The following is an 18,316-nucleotide window of genomic DNA, read 5'->3' on the forward strand; positions in this document are numbered from 1 at the left end:
GGGCAATCACAGGAATTATGAGTGGAGGCATGGTCTGGTTAAGTTGATATGCCCTTTTCAGAAGCAATGATGGCTCAAATACTCCCAAAGCAAGAACCAAAGCAAGGGACCAAGGAGGAGATGGGACAATGCTCAACAGGATAGGCTGTCGGATCTTGGTGGATGGATGGATAGGAAGTAAACTGAGTTGGGGCTGGGTTAGATTCAATTCATCACAAAGTGAATTTATAATTCAGGATGATGCCTGTTTTCGAAGGTAGGATGAGGCTAAAAGAGGAACAAAATAAAGTGACTGAGGGACATTTTAGACTTCAAGATGAAGAACAGGACCATAACTATTATGTAACTATTTCCACAAGTAAACAATTCCAACAGAAACTCATTCCTCTCTTTCCTCTGAAGGGATGTTGTTCTGAAAGCAGAATATGCCCTCCAAACACTTGGTGAATTAAATTCAGAAGATTTTTTTTTTCCTTCTTTTTTCCTCTTTTTTCTGTACCTTTCCCTTTGCTTTGGTGTAGTTTTCCACTCACTCCTTTTCTCCTTCAGCCAATCTATTCTCATCCTGATCATCAAAAAGATGATCTGTTCTTAAATCCAGATAATTATTTCTTAAAAATGTTTCCCAGAAACTATGCCCAAAAAACAGGAAAACTGCATACCCTTTAATCCAACAATATCACTACTAGGTCTACAATCCAAATAGATCATAAAAAAGCGGAAAAGACCCACATATACAAAAATATTTATAGCAGTTCTTTTTTTGTGGTGGGGAAAGAATTGGAAATTGAGGGGATGCTCATCAGCTGGGCAATGGCTTAACAATCTGTGATATATGAATGTGATGCAGTACGGTAGTTCTGTAAAAAACCATGAGTGGGTGGACTTTAAAAATGCCTGGAAAGACTTGCATAAACTGATACTGAGCAAAGTGAGCAGAACCAGGAGAATATCATACACATTAACAACAACAACTTTGTGATCATCTATGATGGATTTAGCTTCTCCCTGCAGTTCAGGGATCAGAGACAATTCTAAAAAATTTGTGGTGGAAAAGGCTATCCACATTCAGAGAAATAACTATGGAATCTGAATGTGGACCAAGCATACCATTTTCATTTCTTAAAACTTGTTTTATTTTTTTCTCATGTTTTTTCCTCTTCTTTAGTTCTGATTCTTCTTTCATAAAAAATGACTAATATGAAAATTTGTTAAATGTGATTGTATATGTACAATCTATATCAAATTACTAACTGTCATGGGGACGGCAAAGGGAAGAGAAAGAGGCAGAAAAATGCAGGACTTAAAAGCTTACAAAGAGATGAGGGGCAGCTAGGTGGCGCAGTGGATAAAGCACCGGCTCTGGAGTCAGGAGTACCTGGGTTCAAATCGGTCTCAGACACTTAATAATTACCTAGCCGTGTGGCCTTAGGCAAGCCACTTAACCCCATTTGCCTTGCAAAAATTAAAAAAAAAAAAAGAGATGAATACTGAAAACTATCCTTGCATGTAATTGAAAAACAAATAAAATAAAAAAGAAAATGTTTCCCACCTTCATCCTTTGTCTATTTCTACTGCCATCCATCCATCAAACCATACCCATGTTACTCAACTCCAGAAGCTGGTCCATTGTAGCCCCTGAAGCACTATGGTCAATATTCAAAGTCATTACCAGGTGTCTTTCTAGCCTTTTTTCCTTGTGGGTTTAAAATGAAGTGGGTTTCACACTTCATTATGCATCAGATTCAAAAAATCAGCATCTACTGCCTGGTCCTCTCTAGGATCCAGAACCACCCTGATTTTTCTCACTTATTCTTTGATCCTTGACCACCACTCTCTACCCTCACACAGTCAACCCACTCAATCCCCTTTGGACTGACTATACCATCACTGCATGGTCATGTTACAGTCCCAGTTATGCCTCATTGATTAAAATGCTTCACATAATGCCAGCTTATCCTCAGGTCTACCAACTATCACTAATGTAGTTCCTAAAATCTTGTGTTTATTGTGAATTCTTACTAAAAACGCAAACATTTCATTAACAATCACTTACTATATACATCTTAACTAAGCACATTATGTGTACGCACAACATCCAGAAGTATTAGTGCATTTTTGAGCTTATTAAAAGCCCCAAATTACAATGAGGCTTTTGAGATAAACTGTATATATTTAAATATCTCTTAAATTCTATATTCACACATATGTGTCCACTATGGTCCATTTTAGGGTGCAAGTTTTATGAAATCAGGATCCATTTAATTCTTTTAATTTTAATCCACTTAACCTCAATTGTCTCACCATTAAAAAAAATAAAGAAAAATTCATGACACTGTAACTTCTTTAGGAATTCTTTTCTGATCCTCCCAGGGGCTAGCATTCTATACCTCAAAGATTTTCTTGGCATCTATTCTTCACATACTTATTTGTATAGGTGTTATCTTCTCTAATAGAACTGAAATCAGGGAATATTTCAATTTGTTCTTCATAACCCCAGTTCCTAACATGATGACTCCGAGGAAGACTAACCTTCACAAAGTAAAAGTTAGAAACTTTGTTCTTGGATTGCTGCACTCTGAGGACAAACTGCCGCCATGCTTGATAAATGCCATCAATCCCAAACAAGGAAGACCCCAAGACATCAGGGTGGAGGGTCCGCTCATAATTCAGCACACTGAACAGATTTTTAAGCTGGCCATTAAAATACCTCATCTAAAGGGGGGAAAAAGGAGACTGGATTAAAAAGATTCAATATGACCTGGTTCCATGACCCTCTTTCCAAATTCTTAGCACATAGCCCAAGGTAGGGGGAGGAGAGGGAGAGACAAATTCCTGGTTCTACAGATTTACTGGAAAATTTTATTCAACTTTTAAGGAAAAATTATTAACTATACTACAAAAAATATTCTTAAAAATGGAGAAAACACTCTGTCAAACTCCTTTTACAAGAAAATATAGAGAGTACTAATACCTAAACCAGGAAAAAAACACAAAGAGAACTATAAACCATTATCAATAATGAATATAAATTTTAAAATTATAAAGTAAATCCTGAAAAAATTACTCTCCTCTCAATCAGGAATAAATGAACTTGTGTACAACACAAAATTTACAAATCTAGGATTAACATGTTGTTTAGACAGCAACATGGGGGGTGATGTTCAACTTTGAAGGACTCACTCATTCCATCAGTGCAACAATCAGGAACAATTTTGGGCTGTCTGCAAAGGAGAGTGCCATCTGTATCCAGATAAAGAGCCATGGAGTTTGAACAAAGTTCAAGGGCTACTCCCTTTAATTCAGGAAAAAAAACAACCAGATATCTTATTGTCTGATCTTGTTATCTCTTAGACTTTTTGTCTCTTCCTTAAGGATATGATTTTTCTCTCATCACACTCAATTTGGATCATTGTACAACATGGAAACAAAGTAAAGACTGACAGATTGCTTTCCGTGGTGGTGGGGGGGAGTAAGATTGGGGGGAAATCATAAAACTCAAATAATATCTTTAATTTTAAAAAAACCATGTTGTTTAGAAAAAAATCAGAAAATTCAGTAATTCAAAAAAAATGTTATAAGGAATGACTTTCTGGGTACTAAGAGGAAAACAGAAAAGCTAAGTAATGTCAAAAATAAGTATATACATATATGTTTTTAAAGTAGGTGCAGGGTCTATACACACACACATACACATGTGTGTGTGTGTATATATATATATATATATACATATATATATATATATATATGAATGTGAAATATAATTACCTTCTTATCTTTGGTTCTTTTACTGTATATTTTGGTTCCAATGATGCTGTCTATATTCATAATTGGCCGAAGTCCATTGGGTTTGGGGATGAACCGGAGTCTGGATGCCAGACAGATAAATCTTGTTTCCAATTTTTGCTTAATCTCTTCTTCTGACAATTCTCTAAGATGCACTTTATCAAAATGTTTTCTAAAATACAAATAACTATAAAGTTAATAATAGTAATAATGTGAAAATAAGTTAATAATAATGATAGCATTTATATAGTAATTTACCAATATTATCTCATTTGATCTTCACCACAACTCTAGGTTAAATAATATTATCTTCATTTTACAATTGAAGAAACTATGGCAAACTATGGCAAACAGAAGTTAAATGACTTGCCCAAGGTCATACCACTAGTTATATTAACTAAAATGTAATCACATCCCTTTGCATTCCATAAGCAGTTCATGGAATAATAAATCTTATTTATTCATTAATAATCATTTATTCCATTAGTGGTCCATCAAATAACAAGTATTAAGTTCTAGACAAATAAAAATCCAGATATTTCAATTAAAAGTAAATCTAATCACCTCTATAATAGCCATCATTCACATAAGATTTTAAGGTTTGTAAAGTGCTTCATATGTCATTTCATTTGATCCTCACATAGCCTGGAAAGTTATTAGTATTATTATTATCCCTAAGTTGCAGATGAGAAAACTGAGTTAAATGACTTACTCAGCAGCTAATAAGCTGCTGAGGCATCTTTATTCCCAAGTCCAAAATCCTAAGTCTCTTTTCTTAAGCTAGATCAAATCTAGGCTTAGATGTCATAGCAATGCAACCTAATACAGAGTTTATCAGGTCACATTCTCAGGCTCTGTTTCACAGATAGGTTGGAAGACACAGACAGTGGTCCAAGAAAATTCTCTTCCTTGCAAGACTAACTAGCCTTTGTAGGCAGTTAATTTGGCCTCATGAGTATCTGGTTCTAAATAATTGTGCTAATAACAACTTTGGAAGACTTAAGCATTCTGATCAAAACAATGAGCAAAAATGATTCTCCGAGGATCAGTGATGAAATGCCATATCCACAGAGAGAGAGAGAGAGAGAGAGAGAGAGAGAGGTGATAGATTCAGGTTACAGATTACAACACATACTTTATGGATACAATCAATGGACCTATTGATTCTGTTTGATTATGCCATTTGTTTTGTTTTAAGGGTTTTTGTTCTTTCTTTTTCAATAGGGGGGGTTGGAAGGAAGATAAAAGGATGAGAATTTTGTTAATTAAAAAATTTAATTTAAATTTTAAAAATTCATGTAGAAGATGTGGGTATTCTTTTAGAATTTCCCCTTGGGCACTAAAGCCATGACTATAGGTTTGGAGGAGGCTCCATCTAACTTTTATCAGCATGAGTTATGGTGAGGAAAATGTAAGGAGCCCTAATTGTAGTTATTGGCCAAGGTGCTTGGCATCATGGAAGATGTGACCCAAACTAGACCAGAATTCTCCAGGTACCTAGGAATCATTGATAAAGGACAAAGTTTGATTCTATGTCATTTGTAGAGGAATAAGAAATAATAATTTTAGTTAGATCATAGAGTATCTCCCCCATTCCATTTTTTTCTGTATCAAAATGGTGATTTGCATGTATTTCCACCTGCCCCTCCTAAAGAGAATCCTCCCCCCGAAGTTAACATAAAGAAGGCATATTTTTTTGTTGAGACATCAACAATGTGATTTCTAATTTTTACTGAATGATATGAAGAAATTACTAATTTCACCAAAAGCAAACATTCTAGATGCTATCCGAGTGCAAATATTAATACTTCTTCAAGAGGGAGCTCTCATGGGCCACTGATAGTCTATGGTCAATAACTGGAAAAGCATTGATAATGAGTAGAAGTGTAAAAAGAGGTGAAAAAGCTAAACCCAAGAAGGCCCTTCTTTTTAGTCTTCTGCAATGATATGCATCTCTTAATTCAGAGTAATACCCATCAAAGTTGGAAACTGAGTTAGAAAATGATCATTGGAATATGACAATCAAATATTCAAGAAAATATTAAACACTCAGTTTAGAAAATTAGCTAATTCATAGAAGATCCAGTTTCGAAACTTATGAATAAGATTGTTCTATCTTCTACTGTACTAAAATTTTACCATATAGAGCATTTCTTGAAGTAAGTGGGCCATGAGTTCAAATTTGGCCTCAGACACTAGTTACGTGACCCTGGACAAGTCACTTAACTCCAACTGCCTCACAGTTAGGGTCATCTCCTATCATCCTGATCTGAACCCAGACGGTTCCAGAATAGAAAGTGAGGTTGGTGATTTAGCACAACACCCCCTCACTTGCATGTCATGACATCACCTCTCTGATGTCATGGTCTTCCTTGAGAACAAAGGAGAAACAACAACATCCCATCTTTTAAAGGAGAGTATTACCCAAATGGCTGCACACTGATCTACATTAACAAGGAGAACTTACAATGAAATTCAACAACAGACATGTATTAATGTTTACCTCTGAACACAAATATAAAGAATATCACAGTTCCTGTCCTATGTTCTACTGGAGGAGAGAAGGATGTAGACATAAAAGTTAAGTGTAATGCCAGATTGAGTATTTGGTCTATCCTCAAACCAACCCTTTACTATTTTTTGTGAATGAGTGCCTCTCCCTCTTTTCTGACAATCTGTTAAAATCTGATTTTCCAATTCATCCTCCCTGTGCTTTTTTGTTAAATGAGATGTTATGGAATATGCCAACTATAGAGAAGCATTGATGCCCATCTCTGCCCCACAGAAATCTTTAATCTAGCCCAAAAGGTTTATCCACCTGATCCCAGGCACTACTGCTCTAAAGGCTAGAGATAACCCTTTTCTTCTAATGGAACATATAAATACACTGCTAATAGTTATGTTCCCTGGAGCAGAGGGAGCATTCTAATTTCACAAATTTGACAATGCTTCACACAACTGTAAAGTATAAGACCAAGTACTTTACAGAATATTTGGTATTTGGGTACCTTTGTTGTATCTACATCATTTCCCTCTACAATCTGGAGGTTGTACTCCAGAGATAAATACCTGATGCCAATATTTTGCAGCTTGCTCCAAACAGACTTCCGGTAGAAGAAGAGTCTATTTTTCTGGAACACAGTCTCAGTGATATAAAAAAAGGACCTGAGCAATTCAACCACGACTGTGTCCATCAACCAGTACAGAAATTTGGCCAAGATCTCTTCACGCAAACGGTGTTCTGAGGCTGGAACAAAGTGATTCCCTGAAATAAGTCAAAATGTCAGAAAATTAAATTATGACCACAGAAACCATAATAAGCTTCATTATCAAAAAAGAGCCTTCTTCAGCATCATCCTACCTTTCCCTCCTCTGGTCATAGGGTCAAAATGGAAATTAGAGGAACCTTAGAATCTCCTAGCAGAAAATAAATTTCCTGAGTGTATGGACTATTAAATACCTTTCTTTGCAATGATTATCATCATCCTGACCCTTAATATTTATATATTAGGGGTTTGCAATAAAAACACCTTAAATAAATGGTCCCATTTGATGAACAAAGAATTCTGTGAGGTCAGTGCTAGTCTTATTCCCAATTTACAGATAAGAAAACTGAGATAGAAGAGAGGTTAAGTAACTTTCCCAAAGTCAGGTCTTCCTGATCTAGGCCCAGCTCTCTATTCACCACCAAGTTGCATCACTAACCAGTTGCTGTTAAATAAATCTTAGTACCTTTGACCAAGGCAAGCCAAGCACAGTCCTTCACTCGCATCTTCCACATCAGCTCCCGAAGGGAAAACTTGTCATGTTTTCCCAGAGTGAGGAATTTCTTCACATTCTTAAAGAAGCGGCATTTATTGTGAGTTGATCCCCAAAGTTGTGCAGGCACCAAACGGTGGAGACATTCCCTCAGAAACAAATAAACCTGCCAAGGGCTGCTGTGGCAGCTGAGAAGCTGTAAGACATCTACACTACCCTTGTCTGGGAGTCCTGTCTTCCCAACTATGCAGGATCCTGGCAGTGTTTTTTTGGAAATCCTACTGGAAAGGTGTGAGTCTTTATCAGACTCCTGGTCTATACATGAGCAACTAGGTTCTTTCATGTTGCTACTTACACAGCTCGGGGACTTCTGTTCCTTCTGCTGGCCTTGGTCTTGGGTTCGACACTGCATTTCCTCAGCATCAGTTAAATGGCTAGAAGCAATGACCTGTGGCTTTTTCAGTTGTCTAGAAGGATCTGTTTTAGCTGCTGAAAACCTCAGGGGGCAGTTCTTTTTGAGAAGCATGAAATAAGGACATTTTCGATGGTTTTGTATCAGTTCCTTAAACAGTTGCCGCATCTGCCAATAACGTTTGGGGAGACGTCTTTTTTTCCCAAGGATCCTTTGCTGCCGTGGGTCACCTTTCTGGTCAAAGAGATGACTGGTTAAGAAGATGGTTTCGACTAGCCTTTGACCCCCAGATAGGGAATCATGCAAATGGTTCAGTAGAAATGATGCAGGCAAACGTTCTCTGAAGTTGCGGCCAGAATATAGGAAACGTTTCCTGTTAATGTATACAATGGAATTGGAGGTACCTCTCAATTTCTTTGGTTGTTCACTTCCAGGGCATTGTGGATGTGAGAAAATGGCATCAGTTTGTTTGGTCCCACCATGCAAATCTTCCACTGAAGTTCTGGCTTCTGTTTTGCCTTCAGGGGTGGATTTGATAACTGAAGAATCATGACATGCTAAATCCTCATCATTATGTTTAAAAAGGGGAAGGCTACCCTTGGTCTCAATGAAACATCCCTCCCCACCACTATCTTCTTCAAGGGAAGATTTCCCATTGGAGAAATGCCTTGAAGAATAGATTTCCATCGATTTTTGGGTTATGATCTCAGCACTATTTGAATTAGACTCATTCTCATGGAGTTCAAAACACTGCGCCAAGATCATCTCTTTTCTCTTTTTGTGAAGGCACTCCTCTTTTTTAGGCTGCTTTGCTGAAATCTTACTTTCCTCTTCATCATCCCTTTGCCTTTTTGATAACAGAGCTTTCATAGAGTGTACTGAATGGGTTCTGGCTTCTTCTTCTTTTTGGTCAATCTTAGATAGCTGCTCAGCCCCACAGGAATCTCCAGATCTGTCTTGAAGAGGTCCATCTACCAGATCCCCGGCACTATTCTGGCTTTGAGCTGTAACTTTTAAGATGTTGTCTTTGGATCTCAGCATCTCTTTCTTCAAATCTGATTTGACCAAGAAATTTTTGTGGAATGAGATCTTCTTTCTGACATTCTCAAGTAAAGTCTTTGGTTTCTGCTTTGGGTATTTTCTCTGCATGAACCCTGATAGAGAGTTAGAATCTTTTAAATTGAGTTCATAGATAGGTAGCCCAGAGATCTGGTAAGAGCAGCTTGGGGGTACCATCATGAAAAGTGAACAATGTTCTAACATATACATCATCACATCATCTCCTATTCTACTTAGAAGTATCTCCCACAAGGCACTGACACTAATGGTTTCTGTTACTGTGTTGGGGTGATAGTTGTAGACATTTGTTGTAAACATAACTGGCAATGGCATTCTGTTTTCCTCTAACAATTTGTAACCAAAAGCCAGAATATTCTTTTTTTTCTTTTCACAAATCCGCTGGACAATTCTAGCAACCACCTCCTTCTGGGAAGAGAGCTAAAGAAAGAAAAGATTCAAAATTACTGATGGCATCTTTTACAACTTTCTAAGTAATATTCATAAAGTGTTCCTAGGGGTCAAAATTCATCACAAAGTTACTCAGAGAGTCAATTCAACAACATTTTAATGTTTCTTCTATATTCAGGGCCCCAGACTAAAAGAAGTTTATTGTGAACATGTTCCCTTGGAAGAAGAATTAAGAATATATGAGTCAATCAACAATCATTTTTAAGGCACTGACCATGTACCGGTGCTAGAGATACAAAAAAAAGTAAATACAAAACCTGCTGGGGGAGGGGGGGAAGGGGTAAGACAACCTATTCATTTATGTAATAAAGAGAATAGAAAAAACTTAAACAAAAGGAATTCACTAATTAGTAGTTGGAAGAATATAGAAAGATTTCCTGAATAAAGTGCTGCTTCAAGCAGAACTTGAAGGAAACAAAGGATAATATGAGGTAAAGATGAGGAAAAAGTATAGGGCCAATGCAAAGCACAGAGAAGAAAAATGGGGTGTCTCTGTGAGTGAACAATAGGGAGAAGGTTTGTTCTGCTGAACTATAAAGTGGAGAAAGTAGGAATTTATATTTCTATAACACAGTAGTCAAAGCACTAGGAAGTCCCTAGAGTTTTTAGAGTAGGGGTCAGATCTGAGCTTATGGAAAATCAATTTGGTATCTATGTGGAGAAGGATGCAAGTAGGGAGAAACATGATAAATTAGAAGGCCACTACAACAGTCCAGGAAAGAGGTGATGGCTTTGTAAATAAAGAGTTGGAAGGATGTTATAAAGGTAGAAATGGTAGGATCAGGTGCCTGATAAAATATGTGGTAAGAGGGAGAGTAAAGCGGAGCTTATAAACCTGCACACTAGAAGAATTGTAACCTCAACAGAAAGAGGGTATGAGGAAAGATAATGAATTCTGTCTTAGACATGAGTTTGGGATGTCCCTGGGACATCCAATCTGAAACATCTAATAGGCAAGGAGTGAGGAAACTCAGCACAAAAGTTGGGACTTGAATTTTGAGTTCTGGGAGATGATGGGGTGACCAAATGAGAGAATGAGGGAGAGAAGAGGACCCAGGACAGGACTTTGGAGTACACCTACATAGGGGCAAGTCCTAAAGAACCAGAAAAGTATCCTAAGAAGGAATGGTCAGATAAGTAAGAGGAAACCCAGGGGACAGCAGTGTGTGTGTGTGTGTGTGTGTCTGTGTGTCTGTGTGTCTGTATGTAACAGGAGACAGCAATTTCTGTCAGTGATGAAATCCAAGGCTATATTGCAAAGGGTAGGAAAGAGAATGAGAGAAGACTAAACAGATTTTTTCCAAGAGTTTAGCTGACTGAGAAAAAGAAAAATTTAAAGCTCCTTTCAAGAGGAGATGATGAGGCTGTAGAGAGTTCTTTAAGAAGTGGGGAGCCTTAGGTATATTTCAAAGCAACAAAAAAATAAATCAATAGATGGGTAGAGACTGATGATTAGGGAAGGGGGTGGGCACAATCTGTTGGAGAAGAACCCAGGAATGGTATTTAAGAGTACTGGTAGAGTGCCAGAATGGTTCACTATTGGGAAAACAATCAGCATAATTAACCACATCAATAACAAAACTAACAGAAATCATATAATTATCCTAATAGATGCCAAAAAAACTTCAGCATCGATCCCTTTTAAAAACACTAGAGAGCAGCTTAGAATGATAAGGAGTATCTATCTAAAAACCATCAGCAAGCATCATATGTAATGGAGATAGGCTTGAAGCATTCCCCATAAGATGAAGGGTGAAACAAGGATGCCTACTACCACCACTATTGTGTTAGAAATGTTAGCTTTATCTCTGAGACACCACCTCACACCTCTCTCAGACTGGCCAATATGACCAGAAAGGTTAATGATCATTGTTGGAAGGGTTGTGAGAAATCTGGGACACTATTACATTGTTGGTGGAGCTGTGAACTATCCAACCTTTCTGGAGAGAAATTTGGAACTACGCCCAAAGGGCAAAAAAAAAATGTGCATACCCTTTGATCCAGCAATACCACTACTGGGTCTATACCCTGAAGAGATCATGAAAAAGGGTAAAACATCACTTATACAACACTATTGTTCTATTAGAAACCAGGAGGGATGAGAATTCAGGGAAGACTGGAGGGATTTACATGAAATGATGCTGAGTGAAATGAGCCGAACCAGAAAAACACTATATACCCTAATAGCAACATGGGGGCGATGATCAACCTTGATGGACTTGCTTGTTCCATCAGTGCAACAATCAGGGACAATTTTGGGCTGTCTGCAATGGAGAATGACATCTGTATACAGAGAAACAACTGTGGAGTTTGAACAAAGACCAAGGATTATTACCTTTAATTTAGAAAAAAAACTGATATCTTATTGTCTGATCTTGCTATCTCTTATAAATTATGTTTCTTCCTTAAAGAAATTATTTCTCTCTCAGCACATTCAATTTGGATCAATGTATACCAATGTATAACAATGTAATTACTGTCAAATTGCTTTCTGTGGGGATTGGGGGGAGGGAAGTAAGATTAGGGGAAAAATTGTAAAACTCAAGATAAATAAAATCTTTAATAAAAAAAAGAAATGTTAGCTTTAGCAATAAGAGAAGAAGAAAAAGAGATTGAAGAAATCAGAATAGGCAGTGAGGAAACAAAACTATCACTCTTTGCAAATAATATACCTAGAGAATACTAGAAAAAATCAACTAAAAACTATTTGAAACAGCTTTAACAAGGTTGCAGGACATAAAATAAACACATAAATAAACAGCATTTCTATATATTACTAACAACATCCAGCAGCAAGAGACAGAAAGAGAAATTCCATTTAAAGTAACACAAACTCGGTCTCTGATAAAACGTGAAACTAAGGACTCTAACTAAACTTTAGAGAGACAGAACCCACAAAGGGACACAGTGAGGCAGTTCTACTCAAGGTAACCTGGAAAAGAGCAGAAAGGCTCTGCTCCCTGGGGTCAGAGGGGCACTGGCCAGAGGGGTGGCCCACCAGAGCGAAAGAACTTCAGCCTCCCGGAGGCAGCCCCAGGGTGCTGGGAGCCACGGCTCACAGCAGCAGGGGAGTCTCCTGAGCTGCACCCCGGGGAGCACCGGGCACAAAGTGGGGGAACAGTGGGGGACCTCTGCCAGAGCGAGCACGTGGAGCCCAGCCCTCAGGGCACACAGCCAGCAGCTTGGTCTTTCAGCAGCCCAGACCCAGAAACAGAAGCAGGCGGAGCCAGTAAGCAGGACCCCCCAGGGCATGAGCCCATTGAGCTGAGAGAGGGGAGTGAAGAGAGAGAGACTGCCAAGCTGATCTCTGCCTCTGGAACAGGACTCTGGGGCTCTGACCACATTCAGATCCTGATAGCAGTCTAGACCCCCCCCCCCCATAGAACAGTAGGCCCCGCCCCACCTCAGCCCTGTGGCAGAGGGGGGCGCATATGGTCATTCACAAACCAGGAGGGAGGACAGAGCCTCACACACTGAGACCCTTGTGGGAGTGTCCCAAAAGCTCAGGAAGCACCCCAAAACTAGGCTCAGGCTGGGAAAAGGAGCAAGCAGAGAAATAAGAGGAAGACTATTGAGAAATATTTTGCTCATGAGCCCAAGAAGGATCAAAATACTCAGTCTGAAGATGAGGAGGTACAAGCTCCTGCATCTAAAGACTCCAAGCAAAACAGAAATTGGGTTCAGGCTATGACAGAGCTCAAAAAAAGACTTTGAAAATTGAATGAAGGAGTTGGAAGAAAAACTGGGAAAAGAAAGGAGATGCAGGAAAAACATGAAAATGAAGTCAGCAGCTTAGTCAAGGAAATCCAAAAGAATGCTGAAGAAAATAGCATGCTAAAAAACAGCTTAGGTCAAATGGATAAAACAGTTCAAAAAGTTATTGAGGAGAAGAATGCTTTAAAAAGCAAAACTGGCCAGATGGAAAAAGAGATTAAAAAAAGCTCTCTGAGGAGAACAAATCTTTCAGACAAAGAATAGAATTCAGGGAGATTGATGAATTTACCAGAAATCAGGAATCAATACTTCAAAACCAAAAAAATCAAAAATTAGAAGAAAATGTGAAATATCTCATTAAAAAAACAACTGATATGGAAAACAGACTTAGGAAAGATAATTTAAAAATTATTGGAATACCTGAAAGTCATGATCAGGAAAAGAGCCTTGACATCATTTTCATAGAATTACTACAGGAAAATTGCCCTGATATCCTAGAAGCAGAGGGCAAAATAGAAATGGAGGATCCACCAAGCTCCTGGAGAGATCCCAAAAAACCAACCCCTAGGAATATTATAGCCAAATTCCAGAACTCCCAAGTCAAACAGAAAATATTACAAGCAGCCAGAAGGACACAGTTCAAATATCATGGAGCTGTGATCAGGATCACACAGGACTTAGCAGCAACTACATTGGAAGCTCGTAGGGCTTGGAATATAATATACCAGAAGGCAATAGAGCTTAGAATGCAGCCAAGAATGAACTACCCAGCAAGGCTGAATGTCCTCTTCCAGGGAAAAAGATGGACTTTCAATGAACCAGGGGAATTTCAAATGTTCCTTTTGGAATGGCCAGAGCTGAACAGAAGGTTTGATTTTCAGATACAGGACTGAGGTGAAGCATGGAGATTAGACGAGAGGGGGGAAATATGAGTGACTTAATGATGATGAACTGCATGTATTCCTGCATAGAAAAATGGCACTGATAATACTCATATGAACCTTCTCAGTTAATAGAGCAGGTAGAGGGAGCTTTTGTAGTTGAAGCACAGGAGAAAGCTGAATTCGAAGATAAAATATGGTGTAAAAATAGAGTCAATAGAAAAAAAAGGGAAATGGAATGGGAGAAAGAAATAGGAGAGGGGGGAATAGGCCAAGATATTTCATATAATAAGATTTTTTTATTATTACAATGAGCTATTGCAATGATATGGAAGGGGGGAGGCAAGGGGGAATGAGGGAACCTTTGCTCTCATCAGAGGTGGCTAGGAGAGGAAACAGCATATATACTCAATGGGGTATAGACATCTGGAGTAAGAAGGGGGGGGAACAGGGGGAAGGGGTGGGGATGTGAATAAAGGAAGAGGATGGACCATGGGGGGAGAGTGGTCAGATATAACACATTTTCTTTTTTACTTCTTGCAAGGGGCTGGGATTGGATGGCCTGTCCAGGACCATGGGGCCAGGTGGATTCTGGGCCTAAGGGATGGTATGGGGGCTCAGGGCTTCTTGGCCCCAGGACCAGGGATCTGTCTGCTGCGCCACTCAGCGACCCTACAGCAGAGTCAGAGTGAAAGGAGAGAGAAAATAGAGTACATGGTAGTGGAGAAATAAGAAAGGAGGGAGTTGCGATCAGCAATGGCAACGTTGGAAAAATATGGAAGTAACTTTTGCGATGGACTTACCATAAAAAATGCAATCCACCCATGACAGAGTTGTTGGTGTTGGAACAAAGACTGAAGCACATTTTTTATTATTATTATTTGGGGGAGGGTGCAGTGCAAATGGGGCTGGGTGGCCTGCCTGGGGCCACATAGCAGGGTGATCTTTGGGTGTCTGAGGCCGGATTTGGACCCGGGTGCTCCTGACTCAAGGGCCAATGCTCTGTCTGCCACCCAGCCACCCCTACTATTATTACTATTTTATTTTATTTTGGGTCTTTTTTTTTCTTCTTTTGGGTTTTTGCAGAGCAGTGGGGATCGGGTGGCTTTCATGTCACACAGCTGGGTGATTGTTGGGTCTACGGGGCTGGATGTGGGCTCGGATGCTTGTGGCTCCAGGGCTGGTGCTTTGTCCATTGCGCCACCTGGCCATACCTACAATTATTATTATTCTTTTTTTATCTTAATTTTTTTTCTCTCCCCTTTATCTCCCAAGCAAATCTATATTCATGGGGGGAGGGGTATTTTGTTTACTCTTAAACAAGAATATTTTATTAATATAAAAAAAATTTGTACAAAATGAGAATTAAAAAATAAAATTAAAAAAATAAAGTAAACTTGGAAACTATCTGAATACAGTTAGAAAACATTTTTTACACAAGAAGTCAGATCTAAACGATTGGAAAAATGTCAATTGCTCATGCTTAGGCCGAGCTAATACAGTAAAAATGATAATTTTACCTAAATTAATCTACTTATTAGTGCCATAACTATCAAACTAACCAATAATTATTTTACACAGCTAGAAAAAAATAGTATCAAAATTTATCTGGAGGTCAAGAATATGAAGGAAAAGGATGGGGGGGGTGCAAAAGAAGGGGGCTTAGTCTTACCAGATCTAAAACTATATCATAAAGTAGTAATCATCAAAATGCTTGATGCTGGCTAAGAAATAGAATGGTGGATCAGTGGAATAGATTACATATAAAAGACTTAGCAGTAAATGACAGGAGAGGCTAGGCAGTCCAGTGGATAGAGCACCAGCCCTGGAGTCAGGAGTACCTGGGTTCAAATCCAGTCTCAGATACTTAATAATTACCTAGCTGTGTGGTCTTTGGTCAAGCCACTTAACTCCATTTGCCTTACAAAAAAAAAAAAGACCTAAAAGAAAAGTAGTAAATGACTATAGTAATCTACTATTTGATAAACTCAAAGAACTCACTATTGGAGAAAAACTTCTGGGAAAACTGGAAACTAATATGGCAGAAACTAGGTGCAGACCAACATTTCACACCCTGTACCAAGATAAAGTATAATTTAGGTGCAGACCAACATTTCACACCCTATACCAAGATAAAGTATAATTTAAACACAAAGGGTGATACCTTAAGTCAATTAGGAAAACAAAGAATAGTTTATCTGTCAGATCTATAGAGAGAAGAATTTATGACCAAATAAGAAATAAGGAACATTATACAAAGCAAAATGGATAATTATGATTATATTAAATTGAAGTTTTTGCACAAACAAAATCAATCAATAAAGATTAGAAGAAAAGCACAAAGTTGGGAAACAATTTTCAGTTGATAAAAGTCCTCATTTCTAAAATATGTAGAGAACTGAGTCAAATGAATAAGAATACAATTCCCCAATTGACAGAGGTCAAAAGATATGAACAGTCAGTTTACACAAAAAGAAATTAATGCTATCTATAATCATATGAAAAAATGCTCTAAAACACTATCGATTAAAGAAATGCACAGTATCAGATTGACTAATGTAACAGAAAAAGAAAATGATCAATGTGGGAGGGGATGTGGGAAAACTGGGTGGAGTTGAGAACTGATACAACAGTTCTGGAGAACAATCTGAACTATGCCCAAAGTACAATAAAACTGTGCATACCATTGGATCTAGAAATATCACTACTAGGTTTATATCCCAAAGAAATCATAAAAAAAAAGGGGAAAAGAACCACATGCATAAAATTATTTATAGTGGCCCTCTTCATGGTGGCAAACTGAGGAGAATGTCCATCAACTGTGAAATGGCTCAACAAGTTGTGGTATCTGAATATGATTCATCACACTAATTATGCTATAAGAAATGATAAGCTGGAATTTTTCAGAAAAGCCTGTAAAGACCTACAGGAGGGGCATGGTAGATACAGCACTAACCCCGGGGCCAGGAGGACCTGAGTTCAAATGTGACATCAGACACTTAATAGTTGCCTGGCTGCTTGAGCTTGGGCAAGTCACTTAATCCTATTGCCTTAAACTAAAAAAAACAAAAAACAAAATCTGAAGTGAACTGATGCTGAGTGAAGTGAGCAGAAGCAGAAGAACACTGTATACAATAACAGCAACGTTGTATGATGAGCAACTCTGATAGACTTAGCTCTTCTTAATACTGTAACCAGAAAATTCTGCGACTTGTGATAGAATATGCCGTCCACATTCAGAAAATGCAGGCTGAAGAACACTATTTTCACTTTAAAAAACCTTTTTTTACATGAAAAGAGAAATAAAGATCTTTCTCCCTTTTATTCTGATTCATCTGCATGCAAATATGTTTAACATAAGGGTACTTGTATGATCTATATCAGATTACTAGCTGTCCTGGGGAAGGGAGAAAAATGTGGAATAAAAATCTTTCCAAAAAAATGAATGGTGAATTATTTTACATGGTTTTTTTTGGGGGGGGGGTGCAGGTAGAAAGGCTGGGCTAGTAGGGGGGGCCCATCCCCTCGGGTGAGGAGAGGAGGCAGGCGGATCCTCGGGGCAGCAGCCTGCAGGGGCTCAGAGGGGAGGAAGATGGAGAAGCTCGGGTGGTTCAAAGCCGGCCCCAAAGCGGGAAGGCAGGAAAGAGAAGGGCGCCCCGGGCTAGTCCCGGTGCGGGCGGGGCTGGGCCGGGATTACCTGCCGGAAGGTGAGCGGCCTGGGCGGGGGCCGCGCGTCCCGGGGCACACACACCACACACTGGGCCACGAAAGCGTGGAAGAGCTCGGGGTCCTCGCGGCGCAGCAGCCGCGCGCCTGCCGGGCCGCCCGCGCCGCCCCCCGCGCCCGGCGCCGTGCGCGCCTCGGCCTCCAGGCGCTGCACGAACTCGGCCAGCCCCAGCACATCCCGGTAGCGGGCCCGCAGCACGGCGCTCACCGCCTGGAAGCCCGCCGAGGCCAGCAGGGAGGTCGGGGCGGCGGGGCCGGGGGCCATCGCGGGGCCGGGGGCCGCGAGAGCCGGGGCCGCGGGAGCGGAGGCCACGAGACGCCCGGGCCGGAGGGCGGGGGGCCGCGGCAGCTACTGCGGCTCCGCCCCTGCCGCCGCCCCGCCCCTGCGGCCGCAGCTCCCGCACGGCACCAGAACTGGGCGGGATCGAGGAAGCCGCGGCTGAGGCCGAAGAAGGGGAGTCCGGGGAGGAGCGGGAGGCCCGGGGGCCGGGGAAGGCGCGAGGCGCGAAGG

At 39.8% G+C, this 18,316-nt stretch overlaps 1 protein-coding gene across 4 annotated transcripts in view; it reads right to left on the reverse strand.

Annotated features, from left to right (window-relative positions):
• The window catches only part of TERT (telomerase reverse transcriptase), a 53,277-nt gene extending 35,192 nt beyond the window's left edge, over nt 1-18,085 (reverse strand). For all 4 annotated transcript variants that reach the window (XM_074207449.1, XM_074207447.1, XM_074207448.1 and 1 more), the window contains exons 1-5: nt 17,777-18,085; nt 7,519-9,454; nt 6,856-7,051; nt 3,769-3,958; nt 2,533-2,715 (exon numbers count right to left, since the gene is read on the reverse strand). In XM_074207449.1, coding sequence (XP_074063550.1) covers nt 2,533-2,715; nt 3,769-3,958; nt 6,856-7,051; nt 7,519-9,454; nt 17,777-18,070 — 2,799 coding nt within the window. In that variant the 5' untranslated portion in view covers nt 18,071-18,085. The remainder of the gene's footprint in view (nt 1-2,532; nt 2,716-3,768; nt 3,959-6,855; nt 7,052-7,518; nt 9,455-17,776) is intronic.
• Between the last annotated feature and the right edge of the window lie 231 nt (nt 18,086-18,316).

The sequence above is a fragment of the Macrotis lagotis genome, chromosome X, assembly GCF_037893015.1.
Source record: "Macrotis lagotis isolate mMagLag1 chromosome X, bilby.v1.9.chrom.fasta, whole genome shotgun sequence".
NCBI classification, from domain to species: domain Eukaryota; kingdom Metazoa; phylum Chordata; class Mammalia; order Peramelemorphia; family Peramelidae; genus Macrotis; species Macrotis lagotis.